Source organism: Moschus berezovskii, chromosome 6 (genome assembly GCF_049115385.1).
Source record: "Moschus berezovskii isolate FMDL1 chromosome 6, NW_MosBer_1.0, whole genome shotgun sequence".
Classification (NCBI taxonomy): domain Eukaryota; kingdom Metazoa; phylum Chordata; class Mammalia; order Artiodactyla; family Moschidae; genus Moschus; species Moschus berezovskii.
In genome coordinates this window covers 93,681,719-93,703,246 of record NC_142465.1, presented here as the reverse complement: position 1 = coordinate 93,703,246, position 21,528 = coordinate 93,681,719, and the positions used below count along the sequence as shown (strand labels likewise).

The window sequence follows — 21,528 nt, the reverse complement described above, 5'->3', positions numbered from 1 at the left end:
AGTCATATTTTCAATTCAGGTATAAAATTAAAGATATATTCATACCATCTCCTTTATTGAAAACATTATTTAAGTCTTCTAAATCTTTTCTTATGCTTTCCATCTTGCTCTACCTTGGACTGGGGAGAGAAATGAATTCCTATTACTTGAATGCCTCTACCTGTTTATCTTTGCACCTCCTGCATTTTCTGTTTTGTGAAATTGCCTTACTTCTACTGGGTGCATAAAAATGTGTAACACTTGTGTTTTCACTTTAAATTGTTCTCTTTAGTACCTTTAAAGTACCTTTCAATGTCTTGTATACTGCATTTAACTCTGAATTTTACCTTGTCAGATACTATGATCATGACTTTTGCTTTTTCTGTTTTTTCTCTTTTCTTTTTTTGCATATGCTAGGAATATCATTGCTCATTCTTTAATTTTAGTGTGTAAAAGACACACTAAATACAAAGACTAAAAAAGAAAAGAGAAAAAACAGAAAAAGCAAAAGTCATGATCCCAAGAAAAGATTTAGAAGACTTAAATAATGTTTTCAATAAAGGAGATGGTATGAATATATCTTTAATTTTATACCTGAATTGAAAATATGACTCTTTCTAAGTGTTTATGGAAGTTCTACTAAAACTAATCATGTATTAGATCACAAAAAGTTTTAATAAAGTCTAAAATATAAGTAGCACAGAAAACACTGCTTGACCACAAAATAATAAAAGAAAATCTTTTACTGAGAAAACTTTTTAAAAAACAGAATTAGAGAGAATATAAAACATACTCTTGCTGAGAACTACCTACAGAACCATGCTTCTACAGCCAAGGCTGTAAAGAATAAAGTACGTGGAGTTTGGTAGGAGGGAAAGAGAAGAGAGTTGATCAAGGCCTGCACCCTTAGTGGAGGACCCAGAAAAGGGAAGGGACGTCACAGGGAGCAGGGGGCTTGAGCTACATGTTAGGAACCCCAGTCCTTGGGACTGACACTGGAAAGACGAGCACTTTTGATGGTTTGAAAACCCTGGGGTGGTGTTGTTGTTTCGTCACCTAGTCGTGTCCAGCTCTTTGCAACTCCATAGACTGCAGCATGCTGTACAGGGAGGGCTATAGAAAACCAAAGCTCCATTCTTGAAGAGTGCATGCACAAACACACTTGCTCTGAGTCCCAGCACTGAGGCAGCAGACTGAAAGCTGCCAGGGGTTCTGGCCAGCCTGCCAGAACTACCCCAGTGAGCACTGCAGCCTGCACTGAACTCCAGCGCCAGCCCCTTATGCTCCAACCCTTCTCCCCACAAGCCAAGGATCATCACTGCAGATTCATGTGCCCACCCCAGGGAAGAAGCAGAGCCAGTTCAGGACCAGCTCTGCTGACAGCCAGGGCAGAAGTGTGGCTCAAACCCCTTGGGCCCTGATCTGCCTCTGACCAAGGCAGAGACCCAGAACCAGCTAAGAAATGCAGCATCAGTCCCTCAGGGAACCTGCCCCTCCCTCAGGGACAATGACTGCCACTGAACACATGACATGCCCTGGCCGGTACCTGCGTCCAGCTCCAACCTGTCTGACGTCAGCCCTGGTAGGAAACATGAAGAGAATGTTGGAAAAGTCATTTATCACTTAGTATATGTGCTGCCGAAGCGAGCACCATTTATCACTTAGGGACTTCAAAAAGGATGTCAAGAAAGAATGACTACTATGTGTAGCAATTCTAGATTCCCCTCCAGCAAAATGATTCTGCAGTACAAAGCGGTAAACGTGTATGTGTGTCAGAAAATCACCCAACTTGCTAATTTGTACCTTTTTGCCTAGAGAATAACTCACTTATGTCTTCGTGGTCAAGTGTGTCAACTACAAACAGCCGCTTGCTAAGAGCATTTGCCATCTGCCTCTAAGGAGAGTCAATCGGTGCTGCTGTCACTACTGACCTTTGACATGCCCTGAAGGGAGTCCGGGGTGAAGAATGAGGCACTCTGTGCTCCAGGGAAACTGGTGAAACAGGTCTTTAGATAATGAGACATCTTCGGGAACTGATTTCATAATCCCAATCCTTTCTTGGAGAAGGGAATGATTGCAAACCACTTCAGTATTCTTGCCTTGAGAATCCCTTGAATGTATGAAAAGGCAAAAAGATAGGACACTGAAAGATGAACTCCCCAGGTCAGTAGGTGCCCAATATGCTACTGGAGATCAGTGGACAAATAACTCCAGAAAGAATGAAGAGATGGAGCCAAAGCAAAAACAACACCCAGTTTTGGATGTGACTGATGACAGAAGCAGAGTCAAATGTTGTAAAGAGCAGTATTGCATAGGAACCTGGAAGGTTAGGTCCATGAATCAAGGCAAATTGGCAGTGGTCAAACAGGAGATGGCAAGAGTGAATGTCGACATTTTAGGAATCAGCAAACTAAAATGGACTGGCATGGGTGAATTTAACTCAGAAAAACATTATATCCACTACTATGGGCAAGAATTCCTTAGAAGAAATAGAGTACCCATAATAGTCAACAAAAGAGTGTAAAATGCAGTACTTGGATGCAATCTCAAAAATGACAAAATGATCTCTGTTCTTTTCCAAGGCAAACCATTCAATATCACAGTAGTCCAAGTCTATGCCCCGACCAGGAATGCTGAAGAAGCTGAAATTGAATGGTTCTATGAAGACCTACAAGACCTTCTAGAACTAACACGCCAAAAAAAGATGTCCTTTTCATTATAAGGGACTGGAATACAAAAGTAGCAAGTCAAGAAACACCTGGAGTAACAGGCAAATTTGGCCTTGGAGTATAGAATGAAGCAAAGCAAAGGCTAACAGATTTTGCCAAGAGAACTCACTGGGCATAACAAACACCCTCTTCCAACAGCACAAGAGAAGACTCTACACATGGACATCACCAGATGGTCAATACCGAAATCAGATTGATTATATTCTTTGCAGCCAAAGATGGAGAATCTCTATATAGGCAGCAAAAACAAGACTGGGAGCTGAATGTGTATCAGATCATGAACTCCTTATTGCCAAATTCAGACTTAAATTGAAGAAAGTAGGGAAAACCACTAGACCATTCAGGTATGACCTAAATCAAAGCCTTTACAATTATAGAGTGGAAGTGACAAATAGATTCAAGGAATTAAATCTGATAGAGTGCCTGAAGAACTATGGACAGGGGTTCATGACATCATACAGGAGGCAGGGATCAAGACCATCACCAAGAAAAAGAAATGCAAAAAAGGAAAATGGTTGTCTGAGGATGACTTACAAATAGCTGTGAAAAGAAGAGAAGCAAAAGGTTAAAGATAAAAGAAAAGATATACCCATTTGAATGCAGAGTGCCAAAGAATAGCAACAAGAGATAAGAAAGCCTTCCTCACTGATCAATGAAAAGAAATAGAGGAAAACAACAGAATGGGAAAGACTAGAGATCTCTTCAAGAAAATTAGAGATACCAAGGGAACATTTCATGCAAAGATGGGCTCAATAAAGGACAGAAATTGTATGGACTTAGCAGAAGCAGAAGATATTAAGAAGAGGTGGCAAGAATACACAGAAGAACTATACAAAAAAGATCTTCATGACCCAGATAACCACAATGGTGTGATCACCAACCTAGAGCCAGACATCCTGGAATGCGAAGTCAAGTGGGCCTTAGGAAGCATCACTAGAAACAAAGCTAGTGGAAGTGATGGAATTCCAGTTGAGCCATTTCAAATCCTAAAAGATTATGCTGTGAAAGTGCTGCACTCAATATGTCAGCAAATTTGTAAAACTCAGCAGTGGTCATATGACTGGGAAAGGTCAGTTTTCATTTCAATCCCAAAGAAAGGCAATAACAAAGAATGCTCAAACTACCACACAACCGCACTCATCTCACACACTAGTAAAGTAATGCTCAAAATTCTCCAAGCCAGTCTTCAACAGTGTGTGAACTGAACTTCCAGATGTTCAAGCTGGTTTCAGAAAAGGCACAGGAACCAGAGATCAAATTGCCAACATCTTCTGGATCATCAAAAAAGCAAGAGAGTCCCAGGAAAATATCTATTTCTGCTTTATTGACTATGCCAAAGCCTTTGACTGTGTGGATCACAACAAACTGTGGAAAATTCTGAAAGAGATGGGAATACCAGACCACCTGACCTGCCTCCTGAGAAATCTATAGGCAGGTCAGGAAACAACAGTTAGAACTGGACATGGAACAGACTGGGGCCAAATAAGGAAAGGAGTACATCAAGGCTGTACATAGTCACGCTGCTTATTTAACTTATATGCAGAGTTCATCATGCAAAATGCTGGGCTGGATGAAGTGCAAGCTGGAATCAAGACTGTCGGGAGAAATATCAATAATCTCATATATGCAGATGACACCACCTTATGGCAGAAAGTGAAGAAAAACTAAAGAGCCACTTGATGAAAGTGAAAGAGGAGAGTGAAAAAGTTGGCTTAAAGCTTAACATTTAGAAAACTAAGCTCATGGCATCCGGTCCCATCACTTCATGGCAAATAGATGGGGGAACAGTGGAAACAGTGGCAGACTTTATTTTTTTCAGGCTCCAAAATCACTACAGATGGTGACTGCAGCCATGAAATTAAAAGATGCTTACTCCTTGCAAGGAAAGTTATGACCAGGAAGAAAAGTTTAGACAGCATGTTAAAAAGCAGAGATGTTACTTTGCCAACAAAGGTCCATCTAATCAAGGCTATGGTCTTTCCAGTAGTCATGTATGGATATGAGAGTTGGACTATAAAGAAAGCTGAGCGCTGAAGAATTGATGCTTTTGAACTCTGGTGTTGGAGATGACTCTTGAGAGTCCCTTGGACTGCAAGGAGATCCAACCAGTCCATCCTAAAGGAAATCAGTCCTGGGTGTTCATTGGAAGGACTGATGTTGAAGCTGAAACTCCAATACTTTGGCCACCTGATGCGAAAAGCTGACTCATTTGAAAAGACCCTGATGTTGGGAAAGATTGAAGGCAGGAGGAGAAGGGGACGAGAGGATGAGATGGTTGGATGGCATCACGGACTCAATGGACATGAATTTGAGTAAACTCTGGGAGTTGGTGATGGACAAGGAGACCTGGCATGCTGCAATCCATGGGGTTGCAAAGAGTCTGACTTGACTGAGCAAATGAACTGAACTGTACTCAATCCTTTGTTGTTTAGTTGCTCAGCTGTGTCCAACTCTGCAACCCCATGGACTGCAGCATGCCAGGCTCCCCTGTCCTTCACCATTTCCCGGAGCTTGCTCAAACTCATGTCTATTGAACTGGTGATGCCATCCAACATCTCATCCTCCATCGCCCCCTTCTCCTCCTGCCCTCAATATTTCCCAACATCAAGGTCTTTTCCAATGAGTCAGCTCTTTGCATCAGGTGGCCAAAGTATTGGAGCGTCAGGTTTTGTATCAGTCCTTCAAATGAATATTCAAGTTTAATTTCTCATAGGATTAACTAGTTTGATCTCCTTGCTGTCCAAGGAACTTTCAAGGGTCTTCTCTAGCGCCACAGTTCGAGGGCATCAGTTCGTCCTTGCTCAGCCTTTTTTATTGTCCGGCTCTCACATTTATACATGACTACTGGAAAAACCATAGCTTTGAGTATACGAACCTTTGTAGGCAAAGTAATGTCTCTGTTTTTAATATGCTGTCTAGGTTTGTCATTGCTTTTCTTCCAAGGAGCAAGACTAATCCTTGCAACTCCTTACAACTAGAAAAGCACTAAATCCCTTCACGGTGACATCAGCTCCTCATCATGATTCTGTTGAACTCCCCCTTCACCAAAACCATATATATTGATCTTCCTCCACTACATCTTTGGAGCAGTTTCTCAGAGGTATTTGAGGTGCTGTTTTCTGGGCTGAAGTCCTCATTTTGCCCTCAAATAAACCTTAACTCACAACTCTCACATTGTGCATCTTTTTTAGTCAACAAGCAGGATAACATAAGTATCATTTGACACCATATAGCGTAGATTTAAAAAAACACATTTCTGAGACTGTTTGGTGGCTGAAGTGGTACAGAATCTGCCTGAAGTGTAGGAGATGTGGGTTCGATACGTGGGTCAGGAAGATCTCCTGGAGAAGAAAATGGCAAACTACTTCAGTATTCTTGCCTGGGAAATTCCATGGACAGAGGAACCTGGCAAGCTATTTGCAACCTGGGGTTGCAAAGAGTTGGACACGATTGAACGACTAAATAACAACCATCTTTACCCTATGTGTGGCAACCTGTTAACAAGATAGTTTCAAAACTATATAACAACATAAAAAATGTTCAGAGAAAAGGAAGTCATAACCTAGTACTCTAACACAGAAACTTGTGTCCTATTTTCATAAGCAAATATTGTATATAAGAACAATTTTGTATCTTTTGTTTTATTTATCGCTAATTCATATCTTTCAGTGTTTTATTCCTTTTAAAATTTTTATAATCAGAAAGATAATCAGTAAGCAAGACATCTTGAAAATTAAAACTATATGATTGTCAAAGTTTTTTAAATTGTGAGCACACACAAATTTGGTCAAAACAGAAATTATTTTTATAAACATTTTAAAAATCTTTTACTTTTTAAAAATGTTATACAAAGCCCATGCATTCATATTATCCTCACCTGGCACTCATCTTTGTGATCAATTTTCCCTCACTTGTTCCCCATACCTGATCCTCTCCACATCATGCATGACTGTGAATGTGATTTGTATTTGTTTATTTCTCTAACTCTTCTTAAGACTAACCCTTCATCATCTCTCATCTGGAATACTGCCTCGTCTCCCAACAGATGTTCTGTTTTCACTCTTGCCACCCTCTGAGCCATTCCATACACAGCAGTCAGGCTGATGTATCAAAGATGAAGAACAAAGCAAGTCACAACCCTGCTTGGACCCCTTCAGTAGCATCAGATTGCTCTCTGAATAAATCCAAGTCTTAAACTCAGCCTCTGAGCCCTGCATCTTCAAGCTCCCACTATGTCTTCAGCATCATCGTTCCACCCCTTGCTCATTCTTCCCTTGGATTTGCACATGCTTCTTCTCTGGCCTTGAACTTTTCCCCAGCACTCTTGTTGGTTCTGTCTCATGGTTTAGGATTCAACTTAAATGCCGCCATTTTTCTTTCTCTCACCACCATATCCATTCTCTCCAGAGTACTTATCGTTTGTAATTGCATATATACTTATTCACTTGCTTGTCTTTGTTTCCTCTCCAGGCTCTAAGCTGCATGAGACCAGGACCTTCACTTTGCTAGAACATTCCCTTTCACAGAACAGGCCCTTGATCAATCTTGACTGAATCAACAAATAAGTGGAATGTACGGTAGGACAGTTTTTCTCAAAAGCTTGCAGATAGTCACAGAAGAGATCTGTCTTTCAACTCATGTTCTGATTCAGTAGATCTGGGATCTGGCTTGAGATTTGGTGTTCCTGACAAGCTCTTGGGTGATGTCAAAGCTGCCAGTGCCTTATTCACATTTTGACTGGCAAGGTCAGAGGGATTATAAAAATGCGTGATAGTGGTGTTTGTTTTTATGATCTGGTAAAGAAGTTGCCTCAGCAAAATGATCTAAAACACCACAACTATCATGACTTTCATTGGTACAGGAAACCTGTAAGACCCGAAACTGTTTGAAATTGGTGTCAACATTGACCTTTCATTCAAAGAATTATAATAAAATGAAAAATTTACAAGAAGCAAGTGGTAATTCAGTCTATAGGAGTAGACATGCTTTTTTCACAAAGCAGTAAATATCATGGGACAGACAGATGGGAATTTGAATTTCATTTTGCCCTTGAGTAGTTGTGCAACCTTAAGTAATTTATATTCTCTGAATCTCAGTTTCATCATTTATCAATCAGGGCAAATGATATCCACCTTAGAGGTGAGCAGATGAAGTGGGTCTCTCATATCAGTTAAATAACTGTGCCTGGTATCTGGTAGTCCTTATCAGGCTCCTGTTCCTTTCCTAGGTAGAACATTTTCCTTATAACATTAATTTCCCAGGGGGAGAGAGAATCAATTTTTGAGTGTATGTTTGGCACATTTATCATCTCAGAGGTAAAAAAAAGTTAGGAAAACAAATAACTATGTAGGTTAAAAGCAAGCATTTTGGTTTAAATGAACACTAGACTGTGAATTAGAAAACCAAAGATCTGGTCCAGGATTCAACACAAACTCAATGTGAGACATCAGACATATTTTTTGACACCCCTGGGCCTCTGTATTATTTCTAAATCATTGTATGTGCATACATGTATGCTCAGTTGCATCCAACTCTTTGTGACCCCACCGATTGCAGCCCACAGTCCGTGTCCGTGGAATTTTCCAATACTGGGGTGGGTTGCCATTTCCTGCTCCAGTGGATCTTCTTGACACAGGGATCAAACCCACGTCTCCTGAGTCTCCTGCATTGGCACGCAGACTCTACCACTGTACCATTTGAGAATCTCTCAAAGTTTCTAGTAAGGAACTGGTAAAAAGAGGTGATTAAAAATATCAACAAATATGTTTATTTGCAAAGAATGAAGCCAGGGACATTGAAGTATCTACTTGAATTCAAATAACCCAAGGGCTTAATTTCATGAATATTCAATAGTATATTGAGGTATAAAGGCAAGGTATATAGAAAAAAAGACACAGAAGAGAATTGAAAGCCATTTATAATGAAGCTGCTGCTGCTGCTGCTGCTAAGTCGCTTCAGTCGTGTCCGACTCTGTGCGACCCCATAGACGGGAGCCAACCAGGCTCCCCCGTCCCTGGGATTCTCCAGGCAGGAGGGTTTAAAGCATAAAAGCAGTCATTTCCAATATACAAATTCATTTGTCAACATTTAAATAGAGACAGATAACTTCACAATACTAGTCAAGCAGTTTTTTCACTCACTTTTTTCATTATTACGTAGAAATATTAAAATTATTTTAAAAGATCTTATTTTCTCCAAATTTTTTCTGTTTTCTGTATTTCTAAGACATATTTAAGTTAATATTCTAAGTTATGACAACTTAAGAACATATATAACAGCTAAAATTTTCACTTCTTACTCTCAGTGAAAATGGGCATGTCTGTATAATCTAGAAAAGATGGAAGTTCTCCAAATAAATTTTAAGTTCTCTGATTTCATATATTTCTTTAAAAGTGAGTAACATAGTTTGAGGGTGTTTATGAAGATCTTAGGAGGAAAGAAATTATTTTCCAATCCTTGTTCTAGTTACCAATGAATGTGAAATTTCAGTATTTTTTTTTTAATTCTGAAAGGGAATGTAAAAATCACATGATCTAGAAGACTAATGATTTCCCATAAGAAGATAACTAATGTATTTTACAAAGTGTACACAATGATTTTGGGCTTCCCAAACGGCACAATGGTAAAGTATCTGCTTGCCAATGTGGAAGACAGAAAGAGATGGGGGTTCAATCCCTAGGTCTGGAAGGCCCCCTGGAGGAGGAAATGGCAACCCATTCCAGTATTCTTGCCTGGACAATTGCATGGAAGAGAAGCCTGGTGGGCTACAGTCCATGGGGTGGCAGAGTCAGACACGACTGAACATGCCACACACACTACTAGAAACTTGTCTTTAATCCTTGAAAATTCACTCTGGTATTTTAAAAAGATGGCAAATTCAAACTTCTGCTATATGTGACATACCATTAACTCCACCAAGATACTTTGTATCTGCTAGGTTAACATTCACTGATGTGTTAGTATAATAATGACCCACCTGCTATTCCTATCTATAAGGCTCTTTCTCTCTGTAGGGATGGAAATTAATGACGGAGTCTCTCTGAACTGTCTGATGTCAGAGCTAGAAAAGGTGTGAAGGGTATATATGAGCTGGACTACTGGCTAGCAGGTTGGGGGGTAAATGCTCCAGTGGATGCAAGCTTGGAGTTTTTTGTGAAGTTTCCTTGCTAACAAAAGCATTTTCTGATATTGCTGACACTGAGACATTAAAAGGTAAGGAATTTTCTGTGTCTAACATACTATTATTTATTTAGCATTAGAACAAATTTGGGATTAAATGTATGGCTTATTTCAAAGGAAGATTAAAGAGATAATGTAGAATGATATCAATTTTCTAAATTGTTTTTAGAAGGAAACTGGGTAAAGGAAAATTTTGAAAATATTTGAAAATTACATGAACAGTCTGAACCATATCAATAAAATTATGATCCTTGGAAATTATGTTTTTAAAAGATTTTTTAAAGTAGGCTCTAGTTTAATATGTCATTAAACAAAGCCACAATAGATTTCTTGATTTTAGAGCTGAATTATTCTTTTCAGAAAATTTGAGAAGCAGTGGGCATTTTGAAGCTGCCAGTGGTTCTCTTTGCGTTCTTTGTTGTGCTAAACCATCTGGAAGGTGGTGGTAAACCCACTGAAAGGTTAGTAACTTGAAAATCCTTGTTTCTTTTGAAAGTATGAAAAAATTATAATCAAATACTGCTATGTAATTAATGGCCCTTGTGCCACTAGATTTCTTTGTCATATTTAAGAATAGTACATTAAGCTCTTCCACTGTGTCTTAAACTCTATGTTCTCTAAAGAATAAAGTCAATCTGATAAATCTCTCTGATGAAATTTCTGACAGACAGGAATGGATAGTTTCAGCTTTATCAAGAAATATGCTATTGGAACTTAAAGGAGCAGAACCAGAACATGAATCAAGAAAACCCAAAAGGTAGTAAGTTCTACTATATGAATCCAATTCTCAAGCAAACTAGGAGAAACTCAAAGTATATATTTATATGAGATGGAATTTTGCTGTGTGCTTATATAGACATTTTTCTCAACTCTGGCAATATCCTGAACTTTCACATCTCTTTCTGGAAATCTAAGTAGGAAATAATCAAGTGGCAAATTAAATCTGCTAAGAAGTTAAATTTAGAAGATCCAGTTTAAAAGCCATTAGTCCTTAAGGGATTCTTTCTATATTGCTAACTGCTCTGTTAATGAAACAGAATTATAAATAAAATATTATTCTTCATGAGAGTATTTCCAAGATGCTGTAAATATAAATTAATATTTCTTGAAAATGTTTTCAATAAGTAGCATGTACATCAGGATTTTTTTTAGAAAAGCTTATTTTGAAAGGTGTCATTTTATTTGAATGGTAATTTTAAGGAATTTTAAAAACTGTGAAGGGTGGAAATGTTTGCTGTATTTACAAATTTCAAGTGGAAAGCCTTTAAAACTGTTATTATCCATTTATTAAAAGAGTCTTAAGTCCATAGGTATACATATATCCCCTCCCTTTTGAAACTCCCCCGTCTCCCTCCCCATTCCACCCCTCTAGGCTGATTCATGTTGAAGTTTGACAGAAAACAGCAAAATTCTATAAAGCAATTATCCTTCAATAAAAAATAAATTAATTAAAAAGTCTTAAGTCCAAATTCATGTATATGTCATAAATAATATGAATATTTGCTTGTGTCAAAATTGGTTTTGACTCCAAATGGTTTTATAAAACTGAATTTATACTCTCTTGGAGACCAAGGAAAATAAGTTTACTCATGAAAAATCTTTGCTTTAAGTCACATTAGAACTCTTCTCATAGAATTATCGGCATTTTGTCCATTTTCCTTCTGGGTGTTTTTTGTTGAGGTGGAGGTCCTTTGGTGATACATAAAGGTTTCTAAAGCACCTGTATGTAATAGATAGTACACATAGATTTTTTTTTTCCTTTCATTTCAAGGCTTACCTAGTTTACAGGACATTTTTCTCAGAACTGACTGTAATGTTCAACTGGTTTTCTCCTGGATAAGAACAACTTTAAACCTGCCATGAAGTTTCTGGTAAACTAGCAGAACATTTGAACAATGACAGAAAAATTAGTGATATTATGTAGTATTTCTGTCTATATCTTGATCTTTTCTTTCATTAGATATATTAATCTGCTATCTTTACCCAGTGTGTTTTTAAGAAATTCATTTATTATGAGATGAATTTCACTGAGAAATAGAATAACACATAATGTTATTTATTAATGATTATATTTTCATGCTGGTCTCACAATCTTTTTGAATTATTAGAAATATTTATAAAACATTCATCAATTACTTTTCAGGAAATTGAATTTCCTGGAATCAGTATATTTGGTCAGTTTTTTGAGGAGAGAGGAAGAATTTAACATCCTGAGCCATTCAACCATATAATATTCTATAAAGCTCATAAAAAGCTGAGAAATCCTAAGGAGAAAATATCTCAAACTTTGAACACTTTTAAAAAATAAAGCTGATGAAGATTTATTCTTCAATATTGTTTTTTCACAAAAATCAGTCATCTCATCCGAGATCTTTTTCAACTTTTATACCTGCATGGGATGGGATTAAGAAGTAACAGACTTGACAAACCATACCAAAACATGGTTATGTTACTTGACACTCATGAGTGAGGCAGAGGGGTCCCACACTTGCCCACCAACTTTTTAAGACTCAGTAGTAAATAAGGTTCAGTGACATCTGCCTGGCAGATAGTAAGAGAGCAACCAAAAGTATAATTACATGAGTTTCAAGCTAGAGTCACTAAACGCTCCCTTTTAGAAACTCACACACCTCCACAGACAACTCTTAAGAGCTGGGATAAGGGACCCACTTAAAAACTGTTTCAAAAGCCCCTGAAACTGAGATGCTTTTAAAGAGAGACAATTTAAGAGTTACAATTTGGCCTATAATTATCACTGTTTATATTCTCTTCTTATTGAAGTATAGTTGATGTACAATGTTGTGCTAGTTTTTCATGTATAGCAAAGTGATTCAGTTATATACATACGTGTGTATGTATTCTCTCTATATATTCTTTTCTTTTTTGTGTTCTTTTCCATTATAGTTTATTACAGGATATTAAACTTATTTATGAAACAGAAACAGATTCAGACATAGAAAACAATCTTATATTGTGAGTGAGGGATAAACTGGTTTGAGATTAGCAGACACACACTGCTGCTGCTGCTGCTGCTGCTGCTGCTGCTGCTAAGTCACTTCAGTCGTGTCCGACTCTGTGTGACCCCATAGACGGAAGCCCACCAGGCTCCCCTGTCCCTGGGATTCTCCAGGCATGAACACTGGAGTGGATTGCCATTTCCTTCTCCAATGTGTGAAAGTGAAAAGTGAAAGTGAAGTCGCTCAGTCGTGTCAGATCCTTAGCGACCCCACGGACTGCAGCCTACCAGGCTCCTCCATCCATGGGATTTTCTAGACAAGAGTACTGGAGTGGCTTGCCATTGCCTTCTCTGAGATACACACTACTATATATAAAATAGATAAACAACAAAGCCCTACTGTATAGCACAGGGATCTATATTCAATATCCTATAATAAATTCTCTAAAAGCCAAGAATTTCCATGTGTGTGAATGGTCATAGCTTTAAACTAGTGTTTGTGGGTGGGCTGGTAGGCCATGTCTGCCTGGTAGTGAATGAGGGAAAATACATAAAAGTTGGGGTGTCAGGCCTTTCACTGACCAACTCAGTCAACTTTCTCCATCTTAATGATAATTTAGGGTATATCCTGACTATCATATTTATATAAAAATTCCTGTTTGGGAAAGCAGTTTCATAAGCATGAAACCAAAAAGCATAAAAGTTCTTCGTATTTCTTTAAAGTAGAATCATGACCCTCCTAGCTAACTCAAATTAGAGAATATTTTAGTTAGAATAATTTTAAATCCTATTACAGACCTTGAGACCAATTATCAAACATTCACCAATTATCACTGAGCACAAAGAGTATTTCACATTCTTTTCAAGGCATTCACCAAATATATCCTGGAAAAGAAATCCCCTTGAACCTTCTCAGTTTGACCCATATTTCTTTTATTACTTTCAATTTATTAGTTTGAAGTGTTTGGGTCAAATTCTGATTACTACTGTTTTTCAGGAAAAGTTTATCACCTTTTAGAATTGAATGTTCAGTGTATGAATTGCTGGTTCAATCTTTATAGGAGCATTTACACTATTCTTTGAAAACGCACATTGGCCATGCTTACCACACATGAAAAAGAAAGAGTTAAACAGATAAAATGAATAAGGCTGATATATAAGCCAGGTAATTAGCCTTCTGTGGGCTTCCCTCATGGTTCAGTCAATAAAGAATCCTCCTGAAATGTAAGAGACCTGGTTCAATCCCTGGGTCAGGAATATCCCCTGGAGAAGGGAATGGCAACACACTCCAGTATTCTTGCCTGGAGATTCCGTGGACAGAGGAACCTAGTGGGCTACAACCCATGGGGTTGCAAAGAGTAGGACACTACTGAACGACTAACATACACAAATTAAGCTTCTAGGTGTGTTTCCTTTGCCTGAGTAATTGGTTTGTCAGCATAAACTCATGCTCAACAGATACTCAGTTCATGTAATTCTATAAGAAAAATTTTCTGTGGAGAATATCTGAGAGTATAAACCATAAAGTTTCACATGAGTTTTTAAAATATTTACTCTTAGGCTTTCTCTATACAAAGATACAGACAATGAAGTACTTCCCATACAAAATAAGAAAAAAGCCATTGAGATAAAAGCCATTGCATATTGCTTCAAATTATGTATATACACTGGCTTCTGGACATTGAGTTTTTAGTCTCCTACCAGTATCTCTTTCCCACTTTACACTTAATCAAAGTTTAACCAAGATTTTGCTTTTTACAGGAGCTGAAATTTCCATAGAACTCCTAATAATCAGCAAAAAATCAATCATTGTGTCTATTTCCAGTACACTAAAACAAAAGATGGTAAAAAAAATATAGGATCGATGTAAATAAATTCTGTAAATACTAAGAAGTTAAGATTCAAATGAATTATTTACAGTTATCATTTATGACTTATCCATATTATTATGCAATTTTCCAGGTGGCTGAAGGAACATGATGAATATTAATACCATTGACACAAAAAGCCTTTTGGTTTTAACTTTTAACCTATCATTAAAATTGTTGAAAATATAGGAGCATAGTACATAGCAGGGACATAGTAATCTTCATGTATTTATGCTAATAGTAATAGAATTCCCACACTACAATAGTTAGAGTGCTGGAAAAGGTGATAAATTTTATTCCCTTGAAATAATACCTGACATTTCTCAACACTGTCAGTTCAGTGAAATCAGGAAATTTAACAAAAATTAACTAACACTGCTTAATTCTTGTTTGAAAGGTATGAGAAATGAATATATATATAAATATATATATATATAAATCCACATATTCCAGATTGCATACATAATTTGCAACTCAAGACTTTTTTTAAAAATTTGGAAAATAGATTACTGGTGATGGTTTAGTCACTAAGTCGTGTCCAACTCTTGAGACCTCATGGACTGTAGCCTGCCAGGCTCCTCTGTCCATGGGATTCTCCAGGCAAGAATACTGGAGTGGATTGCCCTTTCCTTCCTCGGGGGATCTTCCCAACCCAGGGATCAAACCCAGGTCTCCTGCGTTGCAGGCAGATTCTTTACCAACTGAGCTATGAGGGAAATAGATTAATCAATATTTAAAAGAATATAAGACAAAAATTTTTATTATCATTATATGGAATATATTCTGAATTGCCAAAAAAAAAAAAAAGATTACACTGGGAAATTCAACATTAACTATAACAGAGGATTTGCTATATGATTTCTAAACTGCATCTTCAAGGTGTCCAGAAACTCGATCAAATCATCCAAGTATTTTGCAAACCAAAACCCTGAGTTACTGATGTGAAGACGTTTCCTTTCATTTTCATCAACATGAGACAGTTGCTGTCACAGAGATAGTTGTATCCAATCCTGACTCTAAGTTTCTAACCTTTCATATTTGTTCAATGTCACCAGTCATCAGATGGAAAAGCGGAAATGCGGCACTGCCACTTGTGCGACTCAACGCCTGGTAAATGTTTTAGCTCCGTCCGGCAACAAACTTGGCGCCATTTTCTCACCTACGAAGATGGGATCCAATACATACGGCAGGAGAAAAAAGTTGAGATCTTAAAGAGAGAACCATTGAGTTACTTACCCATTTAGAGGTCAGTGCTCCTCTACAGCTCTTATTGCTTTAATGTATTATGTAACTACTCCACTGATTTCCTTTGTTATTTAACAGTACCTCTTCCATTCAGTTCAGTTCAGTTCAGTTCAGTCGCTCAGTCGTGTCCGACTCTCCGCGACCCCATGAATCACAGCACGCCAGGCCTCCCTGTCCATCACCAAATCCCGGAGTTCACTCAAACTCATGTCCACAGAGTCGGTGACGCCATCCAGCCATCTCACTCTCAGTCGTCCCCTTCTCCTCCCGCCCCCAACCTCTTCCATTACTAGAATGAATATATGAATCTCTGCATCCCATGTTTGTTGCTAACGCATATAAAATGCCATGTTAAGAACTGCTTAAATTAATACTGATTAAGATCCCATAATAAAAAGGCAGTGTCTTTAAAAATGAAATGTTCTTGCTGTATTGTTTATTTTTAAAATACTTTTTAAAAGTTGTTTCTTTTGCCTGAATCTTTATGACCTGCCTGAGTTTGAAAAAATGGTTGTTGGAAACTTGATAAATTGTAGACAGCTAAAAATAAAGTTATGATTATAAACATTAGAAAATTAGCAATTGTAAATATCCTTGTTAAGCAATCCTTTTTTGCATTAGATTTCTGAAATGACATAAAATGCGGTTTAAAAAAATAAAAGCCTGCTCCTGACTCAGTCAAAATATTTTGTTTTTGATTCTGTTTTTTGTTGCATTTGCTGGTATGAAGAGTTTACTTACAAAATAAAGACTTCTCCTGACTCAGTCAAAATACTCTTTTTTTAATTCTGTTTTTTGTTGTACTTGCTGGTACTAAGAGGTTACTTCAGAATTAAAAAAAGAAATGTCTCTGTACACACTGCTCTATTTAAAATGGATAACTAACAAGGACCTACTGTATAGTACATGGAACTCTGCTCAATATTATGTGGTAGCCTGGATAGGAGTGGAGTTTGGAGGAGAACGGATACATATGTATGCGTGGCTGAGTCCCTTCGCTGTTCACCTGAAACTGTCTTAACATTGCTAATTGGCTATACCCCAAAACAAAATTAAAAGTTTAAAAATAAATAAATAAGACAAAAAATAAAAAGAAACAGTGTCCCTGAGAGTTTTATTGTCTGCTATTATCAGTGAGCTTATATTAAATGTATATGCCCTTTATTCTGTTTAAATGGCTTTCAGCAAATCTTAGTCACATTTTTATACAGAGTACTGCAAAATCAATATGTGTTTCTATTAATTCTGTCTTCATTTAAAAGACTATAGACTTCTCAGTTAAAAATTTTCCCATAATAGCCTACATTAAACAACAGCATTGCATCTCACATCTATATCAACTCCCCAATCAAGCCTGATGGGCTACAGACCATGGGGTTGCAAAGAGTCAGATATGACTTCACTTTCATTTTCAATCTATCTTTCAAGAGTAAATTAAATTTTAATGAGCTCATATAGTATTCAAGGACATTGTATATAGCAGTACACAATTCCTAGGTATAAGACAAGAAGAATTAACGTATAGTATCCAACCAGTCCTTTCTAAAGGAGATCAATCCTGGGTGTTCATTGGAAGGACTGATGCTAAAGCTGAAACTCCAATACTTTGGCCACCTCATGCGATGAGTTGACTCACTGGAAAACACTCTGATGCTGGGAAGGATTGGGGGCGGGAGGAGAAGGGGACGACAGAGAATGCGATGGCTGGATGGCATCTCCGACTCGATGGACATGAGTTTGAGTGAATTCCGGGAGTTGGTGATGGACAGGGAGGCCTGGCGTGCTGTGATTCATGGGGTCGCAGAGTCAGACACGACTGAGCAACTGAACTGAACTGAACCCAAAGACTTCTGGTGCTAAGGAATAGGATAGAATTATGGTTACTATCTGGAGAAGGCAATGGCACCCCACTCCAGTACTCTTGCCTGGAAAATCCCATGGATGGAAGAACCTGGTGGGCTGCAGTCCATGGGGTCGCTAAGAGTCAGACACAACTGAGCAACTTCACTTTCACTTTTCACTTTCATGCATTGGAGGAGGAAATGGCAACCCACTCCGGTGTTCTTGCCTGGAGAATCCCAGGGACGGGGGAGCCTGGTGGGCTCCCATCTATGGGGTCGCACAGAGTCAGACACAACTGAAGCGACTTAGCAGCAGCAGCAGCTGCAGGGTTACTATGTCACTTACTCCAACCAGGAGACTTTTGAGAAGGAAAGAGTTTATTACATTGATACAATAAATATGAATAGTTGATGTTATTGTAAAGTTTACTCATTATATTTATTAACAAAGTGAAACATTTGAACACATTCAGCATTCTTTCCTTCACTGGTACTCAGAGACCAATAGAAATATAAATATATAAAGGTTGGAAATGCCTTATGCCATGGAACATAACAAATACTTCCCGTGGCCTCTCATAATTACCCCTTGAAAATAATTCGTTTTTCTTTATTGATGTAACTGGTGATATCAACAGTAAGTATTGGCAACTAAGCTTATTCCAACTCTTCTTATTGTGCCTGTGCTGCATGAAATCACAGGTGCTATTGAGTAGCCTTCCAAATACTTACGTACATGCTACAAATTAAATTCTATTGAAGATTTAGAAATACAAATGATCCAATGTTCCCTGTTGCAACACTGACCCAGAAAAAAAGAATTTATTTTCTAAAACTTCCAGAAATTCTCTTGAGCATTGTGAGAGAACCTTCTGCAATAAGCCTTTTACTCCTCTGAAGCCTGAATATCAGTGTTGTTCAGTCACTAAGTCATGTCCAACTCTTAGAGACCCCACGGACTATAGCACACTAGGCTCCTCTGTCCTCCACTATCTCCTGAAGTTTGCTGAAATTCATGTCCACTGAATCAAACCATCTCATCCTCTGCCCTCTGCCCTTCTCCTCCTACCCTCAATATTTCCCAGCATCGGGGTCTTTCTTTTCCAATGAGTCAGTTCTTTGCATCAGGTAGTCAAAGTATTGGACCTTTAGCTTTAGCAGCAGTCCTTCCAGTGAATATTCAAGGTTGATTTCCTTTAGGACTGACTGGTTTGGTCAAACCAGTCAATCTTGAGTATCATTACCTGGTAATATTATGCTGAAATGAAAGAATGCTTTTTGGTTAAGAGTAGAAATGCCTGTGAGTCTAAACCTCCTTTGGCTGAGTGCAGGGAAAGCTTTTCATATAAAGTAGGAGAACATATTCTTTTTCTACCCATTTTCCTCCCTTTTACACGCATAAAAACCACAGTGATGGAAAAATCCATCTTGCTTACACTCACTGCATGTGTAATAGATACTGTTAGTGTTCACCAATATCCTCTTTTTTCTGAGCATACAAGGGTATATAGTTCTCAGCCCCCTCATGTTCGGGTGGTGCCATGAGGCTCATTCTGGTCAATGAAATATTAGCAGAAATGATGTGTGTCACATCTAGGCTGACACAATATGTTAAAAAATCTATGGGAAATTTTTCAGTCTTTCTCTTTCCTTTGCTACTGCAGTTCCCGGTGAGGTGTCCCTCTAGCTGGGACTCTGAATGGCTTCATGGAGAAAAAGATTCCCTCTCATCTGTTTGGACATGGAGTGTGACCAAGAAATAAACTTCTGTGACATTATCTACAGCCTACCAAAACACACACACACACACAGTAACCAAAATGATACCTAACTACCCTGTTAATACTTCTCTCCTGACTCCATGATATCTAATGGTAGCAGAACCATTCTTCCACTATAATTCAGCCTTGAATCTTAAAATTATCACCAAGTGCTCTAATCCCTTGTCCCACACATTCAAATTAGTCATCAAGACACAGGTACTCTAAAGTACCTTCCTGTTACTAAAATATGTTCTTCCTTTCTTCTCCCAGTGCCAGTAATATAGCTCCAGTCCTCTTTTCTGCAAGCCAGGATTCCTGCAATAGGCTGCTAAAATAGTTCTCCAACCTCCAGTATTTACTGCTATTCTATACACTGATACAGAACAAGTTCCAAATGCACATTTCTTATTACATCAATCTTTCTATACAAAAATGTTCAAAGCCTTGTTATTATCTACAAAAATACATCAATTCCTTTTGCCTGACATTTCAGTCCTTTCACAAAATAACCCCTATCCTCTTTTCCAGCTTCTCCCCTCATCATTTCATTTCCTATTCCTACGCTGTACCAAATTCTCTGGTTGTTTTCGTTGTTTCTCTTTAACTGATATCATCACATTTCCTCTTATTTCCCAGGCTCTGGCTCATTCCTCCATTCCCTCCAAATTGAACAACTATCCCACAGTGCAGCTTTTTGAAGTCCTTCAATGACAAGGTCAAGAATCTTTCATCATTGCCCTATTGAATATGATTTCCCCACTCACTGAGCTCTCCTCACACTGTGAATATTCAAAAGAAGTTTGATATTAGAGTATTATATTATTACTATTTTATTTTCATAAAATACTGTATTATAATTATATTATTGCTGTATTATTTGTGTGAATGACACAGTATTCTTCAATACTGCTAGGTTCCTAAGGACAAGAGACTGGAACTTAGTCATTTTCCATTCCACAAATTACTTCACAATCAAAAAGTTAAGCCTATCTACATAATCTGGAGAAATTTAGACTACTTGAGCACTTCCCATATTCTGTTCTTGATATTGTGCTGGCATACAGCTAAACAACCCATCTTCTGAAAATAACTTTATATTTACCACCAACATCTTTTGGTTGACAACAAATCAAGCAACTGTGCTTTCTAAACATATCATAAATATTATGGAAGAACACAAAATTATATTCCAGTGGTATTTTACCATGTAACTAAAAGTAATTGAAAAATTGCTGTGAAATGTATCTTCATTAACAGGTTTTCTTGATTTGAAATACTAAACCATTTATGAAATGAATACCATCTCCAAATAAACTAAATATTGTACTATACAATATTTGAATTCTATAGCATAATTATCAAAATAAAGATTCTAAATTTTCATAATAAGTAGAATTAAGTAAATTCCATAAACAAAGGATTTTTCTGGGGGATTGAGATATGAGAAAATGGTCATATCTCTCACTTTATTGGAAGAACACTGCTCTTGCATTGGAAAAATAATGTATGCTAGCATACATTCCTTCCCCTTGATTGATTTATAGTTCAGTTCAGTTCAGTCACTCAGTCATATCCGAATCTTTGCGACCCCATGAACCACAGCACGCCAGGCCTCCCTGTCCATCACCAACTCCCGGAGTTCACTCAAACTCATGTCCATCGGGTCAGTGATGCCATCCGGCCATCTCATTCTCTGTCGTCCCCCTCTCCTCCCACCCCCAATCCCTCCTAGCATCAGACTCTTTTCCAGTGAGTCAACTCGTCGCATGAGGTGGCCAAGTTTAATTCATGAGCAAATCATATAAACAAAATTCAAAACTTTGCCTATTGACAAAACTTTGAAAATTAATTTTTGATCCTTTTGTGAAGACAGTGATATACATTGGTCAGTCATCTACATGCTGCTATTTAATCTATACTTTTTGAGAAAGTTTCTGCTTTGAAACATCTATTAATAGAGCGCAATGA

The 21,528-nt window shown here is 37.8% G+C and overlaps 2 protein-coding genes across 9 annotated transcripts in view; one reads left to right on the top strand and one right to left on the bottom strand.

The window, feature by feature from the left end:
- Positions 1 to 21,528, bottom strand: part of SLCO1A2 (solute carrier organic anion transporter family member 1A2) — a 133,558-nt gene that overhangs the window by 97,472 nt on the left and 14,558 nt on the right. The window contains exon 1 of one of the 8 annotated variants that reach the window (XM_088837288.1): positions 1,911 to 2,261. The exons of the other annotated variants lie outside the window; for them this stretch is intronic. The gene's annotated coding sequence lies outside the window, so the exon portion shown is untranslated. Of the gene's footprint in view, positions 1 to 1,910; positions 2,262 to 21,528 lie in introns of those variants that run through there. 8 annotated transcript variants of the gene reach the window in all.
- IAPP (islet amyloid polypeptide) lies at positions 1,487 to 15,955 on the top strand. The gene is given in 4 exon segments (XM_088837044.1): positions 1,487 to 1,561; positions 10,511 to 10,644; positions 15,767 to 15,906; positions 15,909 to 15,955. Coding segments are annotated over 4 exon segments (396 nt in total).